The sequence below is a fragment of the Propithecus coquereli genome, unplaced genomic scaffold (assembly GCF_000956105.1).
Source record: "Propithecus coquereli isolate 6110/MARCELLA unplaced genomic scaffold, Pcoq_1.0 Scaffold27, whole genome shotgun sequence".
Taxonomy (NCBI): domain Eukaryota; kingdom Metazoa; phylum Chordata; class Mammalia; order Primates; family Indriidae; genus Propithecus; species Propithecus coquereli.
Window position 1 is genome coordinate 7,368,495 of NW_012148285.1, and position 15,468 is coordinate 7,383,962.

The window sequence follows — 15,468 nt, forward strand, 5'->3', positions numbered from 1 at the left end:
TTTTAATATTGGTTATTTGTGTTTTCTCACTTTTGTGTGATCATTATTGCTAGGAATTATGAATTTTATTAATCATTTCAAAGAACTAGCTTTTGGCTTTGTTGATTATTTTCTACATTTTGTGTTCTACTTTGTTGGTTTTTACTCTTATATTTATTATCTTTTCCTTCTACTTCATTTGGGTTTACTTTGCTCTTCTTTTTCTAGCTTCTTAATTTAGAAGCTTAAATCGTTGACTTTAGGTTTTCCTTTATTTTTTTTAATTATAAGGATTTAAAGCTATGAATTTCCCTCTTAGTAAGCCTGCTGTTTTATTCTTCAAATTTTGACATTTTGCATTTTACTATCATTCTGTTCAAAATATTTTCCAATGTCTTTCTGATTTCTTCTTTGACCTATAGATTATTTAGAAATGTATTGTAATTTTCCAAACATTTAGGGATTTTTCTAGATATGTTTTTGTTACCAATTTTTATTTTAATGCTGTTGTGGTCAAAGAATGCATTCTGCATTGTTTCAGTCCTTCGAAATATATTGAGACTTGTTTTATGCTCTAGAAGGTAGTCTACTTTGGTGGATTTTCCATGTGCACCGGAAGGAATGTGTATTTTTTTTTATTTCAGTATATTATGGAGGTACAAATGTTTAGGTTACATTTATTGTCTTTGCCGTGCCCAAGTCAGAGCTCCAACTGTGTCCATCCCCCAGATGGTGTGCACCGCACCTATTAGGTGTGAATATACGCATCCCCACCTCCCCCCACCTGCCCAACACCTGATGAACCATGGAGTTCTACTCAGCCACAAAAAGCAATGGTGATCTAGCACCTCTTGTATTATGCTGGATAGAGCTGGAGCCCATTGTACTAACTGAAGACACAAGAATGGAAAAACAAGCATCACATGTACTCACCATCAAATTGGTATTAACTGATCAACACTTATGTGCACATATAGTAGTAACATTCATCAGGAATGTGTATTTTATAGCTGTTGGATGTAGCAAAATTTTTCTCAGCTTCCTCTTCACAGTTCCCTTCTAGGAATCTGTCCTTGTCTCCCCAAAGTCAATGCTTCTGTTGTGTGTATTTTCTCCCAATTCCAGTGAACTCTGTTATGTCTCCCACCCCACATCCTGTTTCTTCCTCCCCTCCCAGGTCACTCAGGCCTCCTTTGATGTGCATAGTGAAGCTAAATCTCAAAATGTTGAAGTACTTTAGAGGTCAGGCATTGCTTGTCAAAAAAGACAAGATAACAATATAGGCTTCCCTCTTGGTCTTTATTCCTGCCCTTTATGTGATACCATAGCAACTAATTTAAGAGTTGAATTATGGGGGAGAAAGGGAGTGTGACTGGGTCAGATATTGCCACTGTATGTATGAGATCATCTGTAAATTCCCCATGAATTCTCTCCTCTCTGACTCAGGTCATGGCTTGTGCAGTACATTAGATACTTTTTTTCTTTGCATGCTAAATTTTTACATTTTTCAATAGTTGATATATATGTACTAGAAAATGTGCTTTACGAGAAATATAATCTCTCTCACCAACCTACAACTTACGGAAGTGATATGTTTAAGTTTTGAAAATTAGTTTATTTAAAGTAAAAGACCAAGAAAATGAAAATACAGTGGGTTTATCCATCTGGCAAAATGGTGGTTATGGTACACAATGATGAGGTTAGGGGAAACTGGTATGATCACTGCTATATAGTCAACATTTGCTATGGCATGCTGCAAACCAAACTTCTCTGGCTTTAAATATCCCAAGTCTGGACCCTTCCTACTGGGATTTGAGAACCCCCATGGAAAACAGCACACAGTTACCAGGGTTCACCCGGGGAAAGCATTCCAATTGCAACTTACAATATTTAGGCTGCCCTGTTCCAAGACAGCCCTGCTCTTGGCTGTGGGATAGGATCCAGACATCTCAAGAAGAAATATTTTGTAAAAGAAGCAGTCTGAGCCCCTTTACTGCCCACACTTTCTTCCCTCCCTGCCTGGGGCACATAGGAGGATGCTCACCTTTTCCCACTCTCGGTCCTTGTTCAGCACAATCACCACCAGCCTGGGGTGCACCTGGTAGCCTTCCTCGGTGAAGGACAGGTCTTTGCCATTCCATGTCACGTTGACCATAAATCTAGAGAGAGGAAGAGAGAAAAACAAATTTTTAGGGAAGAATTAAAGAGGTCAAACAAATAACCAGATGCCATCATCTGCGTAACACTGAAAAAGTGTAAACTCACAATGCTGCCATCCGTCACAAGCGGCCTCTCTCTGTGGAAGTATTAGATGTCTTTAACAACATCTAAGGAAACACGGTGGTGGCCACTTAGCAGACACACAGTAAACACAGTGTGGTGGACTGAAGCATTCAAAGGCTTCCCCAGAAATGAAAGGTATCTTGAAGCCGTAGCATTTTTTTGCTTCATATTCCACTGACACCAAGAGCAGCTGAAGAAGGATGGCGCCAAGGAGGACAATTAGGCTGCAAGAAATGCCAAAAAGAGAGACTGGCCCAATGGGTCACATGTCCCTCCCTGGGCCACCATAACACAGACGAGTCTGACAGCGTGGTACGGGGGAGAATCCGGTCTCCAAGGACAAGGCGAAGAGATTGGGGAAAAGGCAAGGAACAATATTGTGAGTCTATTAATATTCAATGGACTATTAGGATTATTACAAGTCATATTTTTCAAGACAAGTTAATGACATGGAAAAAATGCTCGCTATTTAATATTACCAAAGCAGAAAAGAGGATGAAAACAGAGCTTATCTGTGCATGGAGGGATTACAGGTATTTTTGATTTTCTTTTGTGTATCTTTGTATTTTTCAAATTCTCTGCAATCAAATACTTTTAACAAATAGACAGATAAAACTCTGCTATTCTAGAAAGAGAAAAGAGTAATCGTTATTTTATTTGGTGCATTTGGAGTATCTCTGATCACATCCTAGAGCGATACCTTGATTTAACCACTATTTACTGGATGTCTGTTAAGTGTCAGGCCTTATGATAAATCCTATAGACACAGGAATAACAAACACAGTGCTCATCCACCCTCTTACCCACATCCTGACAATTCAATGACACAGACACATAGACAACAGCAACGCCTACGATGCCACTTGTGTACTGATGGAGAGTGTGAGAAGTTGGGAGAACACAGAGGAAGGGCCCCTCACTCAAGCGGGGGGATCTAGGGAGAGCTTCCCAGGGAATCTCGAAGGGTGAAGGGGTTAAGGAGAGGTCGGAGGGAGCATTCTGAACAGAGGGGTGGTCTAAAGTAAAGAGTCAGCAAGGGTCCTGGCACATCCTGGGGGAGTAGGAGACACTTAGGAAGGCTGGCGGCTGTATTATTTGCAGTGGGATGGGCCTGGAGAGGATCCCTGAAACCAGATCATAAGGGACCTTGTACGACACACTAAAGGGTTGGACTTTGGCCATAATGGGTATCCACGAAAGATTTTAAGTAGAGGAGTGAGACACTCAGATTTGCTGCCAGTAGAAGCAAAAGTAAAAATGTTTCTGTGCACTTGAAGAGAACATCACTATTTTTGTTAATGGGTGGGTATCTCCCCAGAGGAGAAGAAGTCATTTTATCAAAGAGACACCTGCACTGAAATGTTTATCACAGCACAATTCACAATCGCAAAGATGCGGAATCCACCCAAGTGCCTATCAATTCATGAGTAGATTAAGAAAATGTGATACATATTAGTATATACCATGGAGTACTACTCAGCCATAAAAAGGAATGTAATAATGTCTTTTGCAGCAACTTGGATGGAACTGGAGATCATTATCCTAAGTAAAGAATCTCAGGAATGGAAAAACAAACACCACATGTACTCTCTAATAATTGGGAGCTGATTGATGGGCACACATGGGCACAAAGAGATGTAAAGGTCATTGGAAATCAAGAAGGGGGTAAAAACTTACTTGTCGGACACAATGAACATTGTAGTCTGCTGATGGGCACACTAAAAGATCTGACTTAAGCATTATAAAAGGTATCCTGTAACAAAAACATTTGTACCCCTTTAATATTTTGGAAAAAAAATAGTCACTATCTAGACAATTCAAACTGTTTTTTTTTTTTTCTGTTTCCTTATTCCCTTTGATGTTGCCTGGCTGGAGTTTGATGAGCTAAATGAACATGTTCCAGACAGGCAGATCTAGAAGCATTCCATTTCACATCCCTTATTGGATCTCTGCATGGAACTGAGGTTTAAAGGAGAACTGGGCTTTGGTCAAACTCCTCATTACTAGCGGGCCTTCAAAGTAACCATTTGGGACTAAATTAAGTCATTTTTATTTTTCAAGCTGACATTTTTGTTCTATTTCCCATGGTTATTTTTAGCCCTGTCACATTGTCTGACATACCGTAGGGACTCAGTTAATGTTTGGTGACTATGTTGACAGATCGTCACCAGAAGTGTCACCCATCCATCAATACAGTCACCCATCTATTCATATATCCATCAATACATTTATCCATCCATCCATCAATCCATCAATCTATTTATCCATCCATTTATTTATCCATCCATCCATCCATCTATCTATCCATCAATACATTTATCCATCCATCCATCAATCCATCGACACATTTGTCCAGGCACGTTAATCCATCCATCCATCTATCCATCGATACATTCATCCATTCTTCCATCCAGTAGACATATTTGAGTACCTACTACGTGTCAAGCCTGTGCCAAGAACTATGCTAGGAAAATGATACAAAAATAACCAAACGCACTTCAGTTTCCAAGGTTGGAGAGACACAAATAAATGCAATAAAGAATAGCAACTATAAAAACAGGGACACATATCAAGTAAGCCAGTAAGAGCATAAGAAATAGAATGTCCGATCCTACTGCAATGCAGGGTGGGAAACAGGAAACAAAGTGGGAGCCGTTTGGGTTGTGCTGGGATGGAAGAGTAAGGGTTGAGCAGGTGAATGGCAAAGGGAAAGGGAGAAGACACATCGCATGGAGGAAACTGCAGAGTCAAGGGCAGGGAACCATGAAACGCCATGACCCGTTCGATGAGCGGGGGTCAGGTCAGGATGGTAGGGATGCGAGGCGTGTGTGGGGAAGTAACCTGGGGGAGGAAGCTAGAGATAGAAGCGGCAGTCAGGTAAGTAAGTAAGTGCTGTACAGACTGTACTGTGGGGTTTGCACTTCATCCTGTGTTTCTTGGGGGTGGGGGCTTGAAGAGCAAGTTTGCATGAGGCAGAAAAGGCTTTGTGGTAATCGAGGCAAGAAATAGGGCTGGCGGTGAAAGGAAGCAGCAGTTGGAATAAAGAAATGGGACAGATAGGTGAGCAACCCCAGTGGGATTTCAGCATAGAAACTGCAGACAAGGACACCAGTGGCCTTGACCTGAGGACCTGAGCTAACAGAAAACAGTCACTATACCAGCTGCCCAAGCTTGGAGTTGGGCCAGTCCATTCATTGAGGTATTTCTAATTGAATCCCATGAGCTCTCAAGCCAGGTTTCCATTATCCAACACTCTGAGATGAAGGGAGTTCAGGTTGGATCTACCTAGTGCCCCAAATGCGGGAAAACTGAAAAATTTAGTAAATCACCAAGAGGTTTAGAAATATCCATTTTGTTTTCTGTTTGGAAAAGGTAGATCAGGGAACAAATGTTTTAGTACTGACACAGACACATGGCCCTGGGGTGAGCCATTCACGGGTTACGTTACATGACCTGAATGCCACAGTAATCATTTTAATCAAGAAGCTGGCATGTACCCTGGAGCCAGGGTACATGAATCAGGGTACAAAGAATCTAATCTTTCTTTAGATTTTCCAGTTGAATTTACTTAAATCTCCTTCTTTAATTTCCCATCTCCATTTCCTCCACTCACTCCCTTTCTTCCATTTTGTAGCGAAATTAGATGGAATTAGCAGGGTAAATATTTAGATGCAAACACTTGTCTTCAGATTATATGAAAACAACTATCTGGAAATACTCATGCGCAGATTTTTCCGTGTTCCTTTAAGATTCAATATTCCGGACCAGTGGCTCCATATACTCAATGTTAATATTGTCTTTCTTTTGCTATTAAGAGTCTTCAGTCCCTTGGGAAGAAAAAAAAAAAACCTCTTAACAGAGATTTCTGCTGAACAGTAATTTCATTATGAAGTTGGCAGGGAGCAAGTACCTATTACCTTCAGTTCCCCCATCCAATTTCTAGGAAGGACAACCCATATTTCCTTGGGCTTTCTTCCCACTTAAACTTGCTCCAGAGCAAAATTCGTTACCTGGGGAAATACCATTAAACACCACGTCGCTTGGCCCATTAACACCTGCTGGGCACTTGTATTAAACAGTAAAATCTTATCACTGTTTTCCTTGTCTCTCAAAAATTGACCATAAACCTTTAGTGGGCAGATAAAATACCAGAAATTCTGGATGATTCTAAGCTTCAAATTACATTTTCAGATGTAATGGGCCAGAAATTGGGCCAGAATTGTCAAGTTCTCTCTAGATCTGCACTGTCTAATAGGACAGCCACCGACCACATGTGGCTATTGAGCACTTAAAATATGTTTATTCTGAATTAAAGTGTGCCGTAAGTGTAAAATACATACCAGATTTTGAAGACTTGGTATTTTAAAAAAGTATAAACATCTCCTAAATAATTTTATATTGATTTCATGTTGAAATAGTTTAGACATGTTGGGTTAAATAAAATACATTATTAAAATGAATTTCATCTGCTTTACTTTTTTAATGTGCTACTAGAAAATTTAAGTTGCATGTGGCTCACATTATATTTCTATTGGACAGCTGTTCTAGACTCTCTTTTTTCCTCTTTTTTTTAAACTAGTAGACTGTATAACACATCACGGAGGCAGGGACCTCATCTGCCTTGTTGAGTATTGAATTTCCAGTGTTGAATAGAGTGCCTGGCACAGAGCTGGCACTGGACAAATATGTGCAGAATGAGTAAAAGAGTGTGAATTGCTGTGTCTATGTTGTCAAGGTTTCATGATGTCAAGGAAGGAGAACAGGCATTGCAGCAAGACAGTACCTGGATCAAAGCCCAGCTGTGCTGCTCTCCAGCTGTGACACCTTGGGAAGCATATTTAAAATTCTCTAAGCCTCCATGTCCATTTTTGTAAAAATGGATTAGGTTAAACCATATAAACTGGCCACGACAATTTCACATGGTTTAACCTAACTCAGTAGTGGACATATAATACCTAGCACAATGCCTAGTATACAGCTGTTGCCTAATATATAGTAGCTAACATTTATGCAAATTTGCCGTGTATTCTTCACTCTTTTCCCACTCTGTCATATTTTCTAACACCCGACTACAAACGCAACTCTGCCTCTTAAAGCCATTTAATGGACTCATTTCCAGGGTCCCTCTGTCCTTGTGTTAACCGCCAACCACACATGGGCTGCATAAGCTCCTTTAACTATTACTTAAAATATCTCATTCCTCCAGATTTCTATTTTATCTCTTTCGCCTTACCGTCATAAGTCTCCCTTAACTTCCAAGATCTGATTAGTTGAAATGTTCTCTAGACATATTTATTATTCGCTATTTCCCTTTAGACTGTAATTCTCTCATCGTTTCATAAATGCCACCATAACTCATTTAGTGTTTCTCCATTTTGGGTTAATTTTCCGTCTGCTTTGCCATCTCCCAAGCTCCCAGGGCCGTTTCCCGAATCACAGGATCTCTTAAATGCCTCCTCGAACTGCGTTGGGTGTCATAGTCTTTTCGTTAGTCATTTAATTTACATGTTTTTGAAAACAGAGTCGCTGTTTTCCTTAACCTCTTCTCAATTCTGAAGACACTTTCCTTTTTAGAATTTTTTTTTTTTGCTCTTTCCAGCTTTCTCCTGTGTTTTAAAATCTCTTCAACTTTGATGTCTGCCTTAGTACTCTCTCATCTTCCATTAACTATTCCCTCATGGACACAAATGAATCCTCATCCCTCTTTAGAGCAACCTCATTCTACTTTTACCAGTTTTCAGTTCCCAGCTCATACACCCCCTCTTTTCCTGCTTCCCCCAAACCCTCTTACACCATCTCTTTTCAGCAGTCTCTTGATGGGTGGGTGTGCCTTCCTCTTTGCCCCATGCGCAATTTCATATATAGTAATCCATGGTGGTTTCCTGTTTCCCCCGAACAATTACCAAGGCGTGATAGTAGAGTCGAGACTTAAATGTCAAGACAGAAACTTCAGAACTCCGACACACAGATCTGCATCATCTACACCAGTAACCTCCAAAACAGACTTAGAAACTACAGCATAAAGAAATAAAAGAAAAAAATAGGTTAAAAAAAAAAAAAAGAGGGAAGTATCGTGTACTCTTTCAACACAAATTCTATTGTGGCCAATTAAAAAAAATGTTCATTTTCTTGGCAGAGAGATACTGAATTTTAAAGAAATTAGCACAGAAAATGGAAAGCTCCTCAAAGGCAGGGATCTTTGCTTTGATCGCTGCAACTGTTCGACACCTAGAAGAGCATGCATGCGTCTTGCAGTCAAGCACCTGTTGAATAAGCGAATAAATGAATGAGCAGGGACGGGTCTCTAGGGTCTCCCACCTTCAGTGTTTAATTCCAGTGCAACAACTGCAAAGAGGTAATTCTGCAAGAATCGGACAGCCTGGGTTAGAATCCAGTTTTGTGGCTTTCAATGTCGGGTTAAGTTTCCTAAATTCTCAGAGTATTTGTTTCTTCTGCAAAAATGAGGTCATAATGGCCGTGTCACTGGGTAATTACAGGGATTACGTTAGATACAGTTTAAAGAGAGACAGATGTAATATGGCCAGCAGAGCGCTTGGCACGTTACGGGTGTTTGGTAAATGGTGGTAGAAGCAGCAGTATTTGTCATGCTTCACATAATTATCTTTCCCCCTCCTAAAATTTGAGGTCGAAGGGCTGGAGGACCATTTTGGCTGCTACTTCCAGCCCCACAAGGGAGGCAATGCACCCTCTCTGAGGCCCCACCCCAAGGGAAGAGGCGGAGCTAATCTGATTGTTCAGAGTTCCCAATACCCCCCCGCCCCGCCGGGCTGCACTTACCGGATTCCCATGTATGTTTCACTCTTTTCCCACACTGTCATATTTTCTAACACCCCACTACAAATGCAACTCAGTCTTTTTAAAGCTATGCTTCTCTTTGCCATTTAGTATACTCATTTCCAGGGTCCCTCTGTCCTTGTGTTAACCGCCAACCACACATGGGCTGCATAAGCTCCTTTAACTATTACTTAAAATATCTCATTCCTCCAGATTTCTATTTTATCTCTTTCGCCTTACCGTCATAAGTCTCCTTTAACTTCTAAAATATGATTATTTGAAATGTTCTCTAGACATATTTATTACTCACTATTCCCTTTAGACTTTAATTCTCTTACTGTTTCATAAATGCCACCATAACCCATTTAGTGTTTCTCAATTTTCAGTTAATTTTCCAAAAATTGAGGCTCCTATGGTGCAAGGGCCATGACCCAGGTACCAGCCTGCCACTCTCAGCTCCTGAGCTTCCCTCCCTCTTCCATCTCTATGGGGTGAACATACGTGAGTCGAGGGTGACTCTTTAAGGACAGGACTCTACCTGCTGTCTGTTATAATACAACCTCTACGGCTAAAACTTGGGGCAAGTAAGTTAGGGTTAAGCTTTCTCTGAAAATGACTCTCCTCCTCCTCCGTACTCCAGAGAGCATACCCCTGAGCCAGCTGGTCAAAGATTTAAATGGGGAGCCGGGCATATAGAGTAGGTTCTACGGTACATGTCCTAATTCTACTGTATTAGGAGTTAGGAGAAGCCTGAATGGCCATTGAGAAATTGGTCCTTTGAATCCCACTCTGCTGTTTTTCCTTATATGTAGAGTTCTCTCAGTAACCTGGGGTGGGAGAACCTGGAAATTATAGATAGTATTTTTTGACACTATTAAAATAGCACCAACTAATTAGCCAGGCATGGTGGTGCATGCCTGTAGTCCCAGCTACTCGGGAGGCTGAGGCAGAAGGATCGCTTGAGCCCAGGAGTTTGAGGTTGCTGTGAGCTAGGCTGACGCCACGGCACTCTAGCCAGGGCAACAGAGTGAGACTCTGTCTCAAAAAATATATATATATATAGCACCAACTATATCACCATTAACCTCTAATGACTATGCCTCACCCGACCGTTTGGAACTGGCTGGCACAAAAGCCAATGGAACCAGCTCACATAATGAGCTTCTAATCCAAGAGAGCAGAAAAAAAGTAGGTGACATGACAAGCAGCTTCTGAGCTCACTCAGTCCCCTGTGCCTATGCTACCAAATTATTCAAGACCTCAAAGAGGCAGGTATGCACGGAGGTGGCCTCCCCCACTAAATCCCAAAACATAGAATAATGATATGGATCGACTGACATTCAAGTCAAGGTACAATGTTATCCAAGAAGTTCTGGATATTCCTATCCTGGAATATAGGACCCAGGAAAGCAGGGGCTGTGTCCGTTTTGTCCACTGCTGTTTCCCACTCGTAGAACCTGGAAGAGTGGCATGGAGTAGATGTTCAATGCCTATTTATTCAGTGAACAAAAGTCTCAGCTCTCTGTTCTTATTTTTACCTTTGACAATGAGCCCTACTTTATCTATCTTTCCAGTGGGTGTCTATCATGCTCTGTGGATCACTCTAGGAATCTAAGAGGTAACTCAAAGGTAGAGTTACCATCCATGCTACCTGAGTTCTCACCCTAAGAACTAAGAGTTGATTTTCCCATCTTATAAAGAGCAGGAACAGAGGCTCAAAGGGTTTTATAATGGTGCAAAAGGCTACACAGGGTGTAGCCCCATGTTTAGCTGAGCACAGAACCTCCAATAATAAAGCCCTTATATCCAAGCTTCCCTAGTGGCTAGGCATGGCCATGTGACTATGTAGCCAATAGGAAGACAGAAGATATGATATGTACAACTTATAGGAAGTACCTTAGAGGGAGGAGGTGAGCCCTTCTTTGTTCCATCTTCCTTCCTTCTGGTTGCAATGCAGACGTGATGGCTGGAGCACCAGCAGCCATCATGGACCATGAGCTGGAGGTCACAGGCTTAGGGTGGCAGAGGCACAAGGTAGAAAAAGCCTGGGTCCCTGACACTGTGGAATACCACACTAGCCCCAGAGTACCTTTGGACTCCTTTCACACAAGGAAGAATTCAATGCCTTTCTTCTTTAAGCCACTTTTATGTTTTAGACTTTCTGTCATTTTTAAACAAAATTAATCCTACCTGGTTTAAGTAGTAGAGTGACTATTTGAACCAAAACATTTTCCTTTGAATTAAGGTGCAACAGCTTCCATTCAGCCTCCCTACACCTCAGTTGTCTTCTCTGAAAAATGTGAGAGAGGCACCACATATTCCTTTGTTTCCTTCTAGCTCTGCAATATTTGATTTTCTCTCCTGCTCTTTCTCCCAACCCCTACGAATACCCAATATATTTGGTGCTACCCCCATCTCTTAGCATGTGCTGTTCCTCCTGCCCAAAACACCTTTCTGCTTCATCATCCTCAATACTTTACCCAATACTTTTTTTATTGGTAAGGCTGATTTCAAGCTCCATTTCTTCCATGTGGTATTTCCTGATACTATTTCCTTCTTGTGATTCTTTTTAATCCATCCTTCATGCGATAGCCTTTAGCAACACGTCATCTCCTGCTGTTTTCCGAGGATTCCACATTCGCACATTTGGTCCCCGCCAGGAGGAGCACAGATCAGGCCTCCCCTCCCGTCATTCACGTTTACCTAGCAGCACGCGGACAGGCACAGTGGTCACTGTCTATTGACTTGAGTTGAAAAGCGATACGTTCATCCTCACCTCAGGACCACGTTTTTCCCACTTTGCACCAAACACAAGACTGAACGGTGACAAAAACCCAAGGCCAGGCCACATAGCTTCGCCCCCATCATTTTTCGACAGCTACAATTCCTTTTCATTCCCTGCGTCGTGCTTATTGGATGCCCTTCATGATCATCTCAAATGCTGTAACACCTGCCCCACAAAGTGGAGCTGACTCCCGCAAATCAGATGTGTCCTCTTCCAACTCTCAACCCCCATTCCTCATGTGGCACGCTCCTCGCTCACAGTGCACCTTCATTATTTATGTTAGTCCCGACCTCTCAGTGTTAATTATAAAAAGACACCTCTTTCTTAAGACCCTTTACCACCCTCTGCCAGAACAACTGTGAAACTACAACACAAGTCTTTGATGAATACGATGTGAAGGGTGCCCTCCAGACTTGAGCAATTCATAGCCTGCACGACTTTCTCACCTCTGCTAGACTGTGAACTCCTCGAGGATATGAATTCACAGCCCAGTACGCTGAACTCTGGGAACACTGAGTTAGAGAGAAGAGCCGATTTAGGGACAGACAAACAGGAGTTGAGTGTTCAATGTACCATGATTGGTGTTGTACCTGTAAGCAAATCAAATCCCATGAGACTTAGTTCACTCCGGTGTCAATGGGATAACACCACTGCTGTGGTTGTTTCAGGCTGCTACAATAAACTGCCATAGACTGGTCGGCTTAAACAATCAACATTTTTTCCCACAGTTCTGGGGGCCGGGAAAGTCCAAGATCAAGGCATCAGTGGAAGATCTGGCATCGGTGAAGGCCCTCTTGCTGGTTTATACAAGACCATCTTCTTAATGTGCACTCACATGGTGGAGAGAGATGGATCTGGTGTCTCTCATTTTATAAGGGAATAATCTCATCACAAGGACATTAGTCTCATAACATGATCTAACTCTTAATTACCTCCCAAAGGCCCCACCACCTCCAAATACTATTACGTTGGTGATTATGGTTTTAACATATGAATTTTTGGGAGTCGGGGGACACAAACTTTCAGTCCATAACAACCACACAGTGTCGTTGAGAAGTTTCACGGTGATAGTGGTAAGATTTAGAAGATGATAAATACATTTTTTGAATGACACCCATTAGTAGTGTGACCAACCATCCCAGTTTTCCCCAGGGCTGAGGAATTTCCTGGGGCATGAAAATTTCATTGCTAAAACCAAAACCATACATTATGGACCATAAATTAAGAGTTTGACCCACTAAGCAGTACCCCAGAAGCACATCTATCGAAAGGCTTCAAATCTACTTCTTAGCAAACAGATCAATTCCACATATATTGAGGACTTACTGTATGCCAGCAAAGTATAGGAAATAAAGTGGTAAGTTAAAAATTTGTGGTCCTTTCCCTGCCGTCATTGAAAGCTTAAGGGGAAAGCAGATCTTATACAAATAATTACAATAAATGGCAATGTATTTTCAGCTAAAGTCTCTGTTGCTATAGAAATGTTAGCCGGGGAGACTGACCTATCAGAATATTGGTTAATCTTCCATTACTCCATTTCTGCTTGCTTTTTTTTAGGGTAAACACCAAGTTGAGTTCTCAGGAAGAATCAAAAACTCTCATGCTTTCCAAGTCTGGGCAGATAATATCAATGAGTAAAATGCAGCAGGTGTAAGATTATAACCATGGTGAAAATCCCAGCTAAAGGCATTCAGAATCCATTTAAATGCAAATGAAATAAAACGTATCTCCTGACCACTGATTGGAATTCTCAGTTCTAAACCAAGTGAAGAATATTCACATTCCTTCCCTTGGCAAAAATCTAGCTTCCTTCTACACTAGTATAGTTCACTGGACTGTACCCCTTGTCGAGGGCCTTATTGACATATAGCAAGTCCCATTCTTTGAAAAAGGCCTCCCTATGTATATCCGAATACCTATTCTTTTCCCCTGGACATTAAAAGAAAAAAGATCAGGAGATGGGGTACACCCGTCCCAAGGTGAATCATTCAGATTCTCGCTCCTAGGAATTTTAAACCTGATAGGTAAGACACAGAGATGAGATATTTTTGGCTCTGAGCCAAAGTTACAGTGAGGTTCCTGGATCACTGAGTAATGCCTCACATTCTAACCTTTCCAAAGCTTAGTTGTTCAACCTTTACTCTGATTTTTTTTAAAGATACCTCAGTAAAGTCCAAAAATATTTCCTATTGTTCCTTCCTCATTATCTCCTTTTGTTTAAATTAAGCTAATCAGAGTTCATTTCTCTTGCTTGCTGCCAACATGCTCGAAGTATCACTCCCTTTGCTCCCACCTGGGCTGTTATGACATATTACCTGCCCCCGGTAGCATCCTCCACCCTCATATTAAGGCCACCAGCCAGATTAATGTTCCTAAATCTCAGCTCTGATCGTGTCCCACCCTTCCGAAAAGCCTGAAATGCCCCCCTCCCGTGGTTGAAAAATAAAATCCATGCTCCTGAGCCAACTTTAACTTTTCCAACCTTACTTCCTTAAACTGTTCTTCACAGTCTTAACAGTATTCTGCATTGGAGCAAACCCAAACCACTCATGGTATCTCACTAGAGACTCATGATTTCTCACTTCTTGGTTTTGGTTCCTACACTTTCCTCCGATGGGAATAGCTGTTGTTTCTGGCCACTTTCATTTTCTGATAACAGATCTTCCCCCACCCACCAAGAAGAGGCTCTCTGGCCACAGTGATTGGTTCAGGGATGGGCACATGACTCAAGCTCATCCAATCCGATTTCTTCTCCAGGAATTTTTGTTTTGTTTTGTTTTAGCTAGAAGGGATCACTGTCTTCCTGGACTTAAAAAGATACAGTGCTGAAAGTATGTGAATCAACATGTACTTTAGATGACTTTTGTCCCCAATTCATGAGGGGGAAACAATGTACCATAACAAAGAGAAACATGAAAGATGTGGGGGGAGAGAGAGGGAGAGAGTGAGACTTGAAGACGTCATTCGAGCCCGGATCTAGACACACAAGGTAACAAGTCCACCCATCCTTTCTAGTTGAATGGACAAATAAATCCTTTTGTTTTCACTGTGTTTTGTTTTTGCTTAAGTTAATGGGAATGGACATAATATCACTTAACATCACAAAAGTCTTATTTATCTCTTTAGCCATTGGAGGACATTTAGGTCTTTTACAGTCCGGGGAAATTATGAAAAGAGAGGTTATAAACATTTGTGTATAAGTTTTGGTGCGACCATAAGATTTTATTTCTTTTCTCTACATACCTAAGAGTGGGATCTCTAGGCTATCCATACACTAGAATACTATATGGAAATACGAACGAATGAACTATAGACACCCAAAACAACTTGGATGAATCACAAGAGCATTCTGCTGATTGAAAGGAGTCTCAGAAGGTTACACACTGTGTGATTCCATTTTATCTGACACTCTCCAAAGACGAAACTACAGAAACCCTCAGCGATTGCCAAGGGTTGAAGGTGTGGGGGGAGTGTGACAATAAATTGACATCATAAGGGATTGGGGGGGGGGTGATAGAATGGTTTTGTATCCTGATTATGATAGTGATTATATGAATCTATTAATATCTGTGTGTTAAGACTCATACAATCATGTGCCCAACAGTCCATTTTACTGAATATTATTT

The 15,468-nt window shown here is 41.3% G+C and overlaps 1 protein-coding gene across 3 annotated transcripts in view; it reads right to left on the reverse strand.

Annotated features, from left to right (window-relative positions):
• GRIN2A (glutamate receptor, ionotropic, N-methyl D-aspartate 2A) overlaps positions 1-15,468 on the reverse strand; it is a 356,110-nt gene that overhangs the window by 108,160 nt on the left and 232,482 nt on the right. For all 3 annotated transcript variants that reach the window (XM_012647585.1, XM_012647586.1, XM_012647587.1), the window contains one exon: positions 2,024-2,138. In XM_012647585.1, the coding sequence (XP_012503039.1) occupies positions 2,024-2,138 (115 nt within the window). The remainder of the gene's footprint in view (positions 1-2,023; positions 2,139-15,468) is intronic.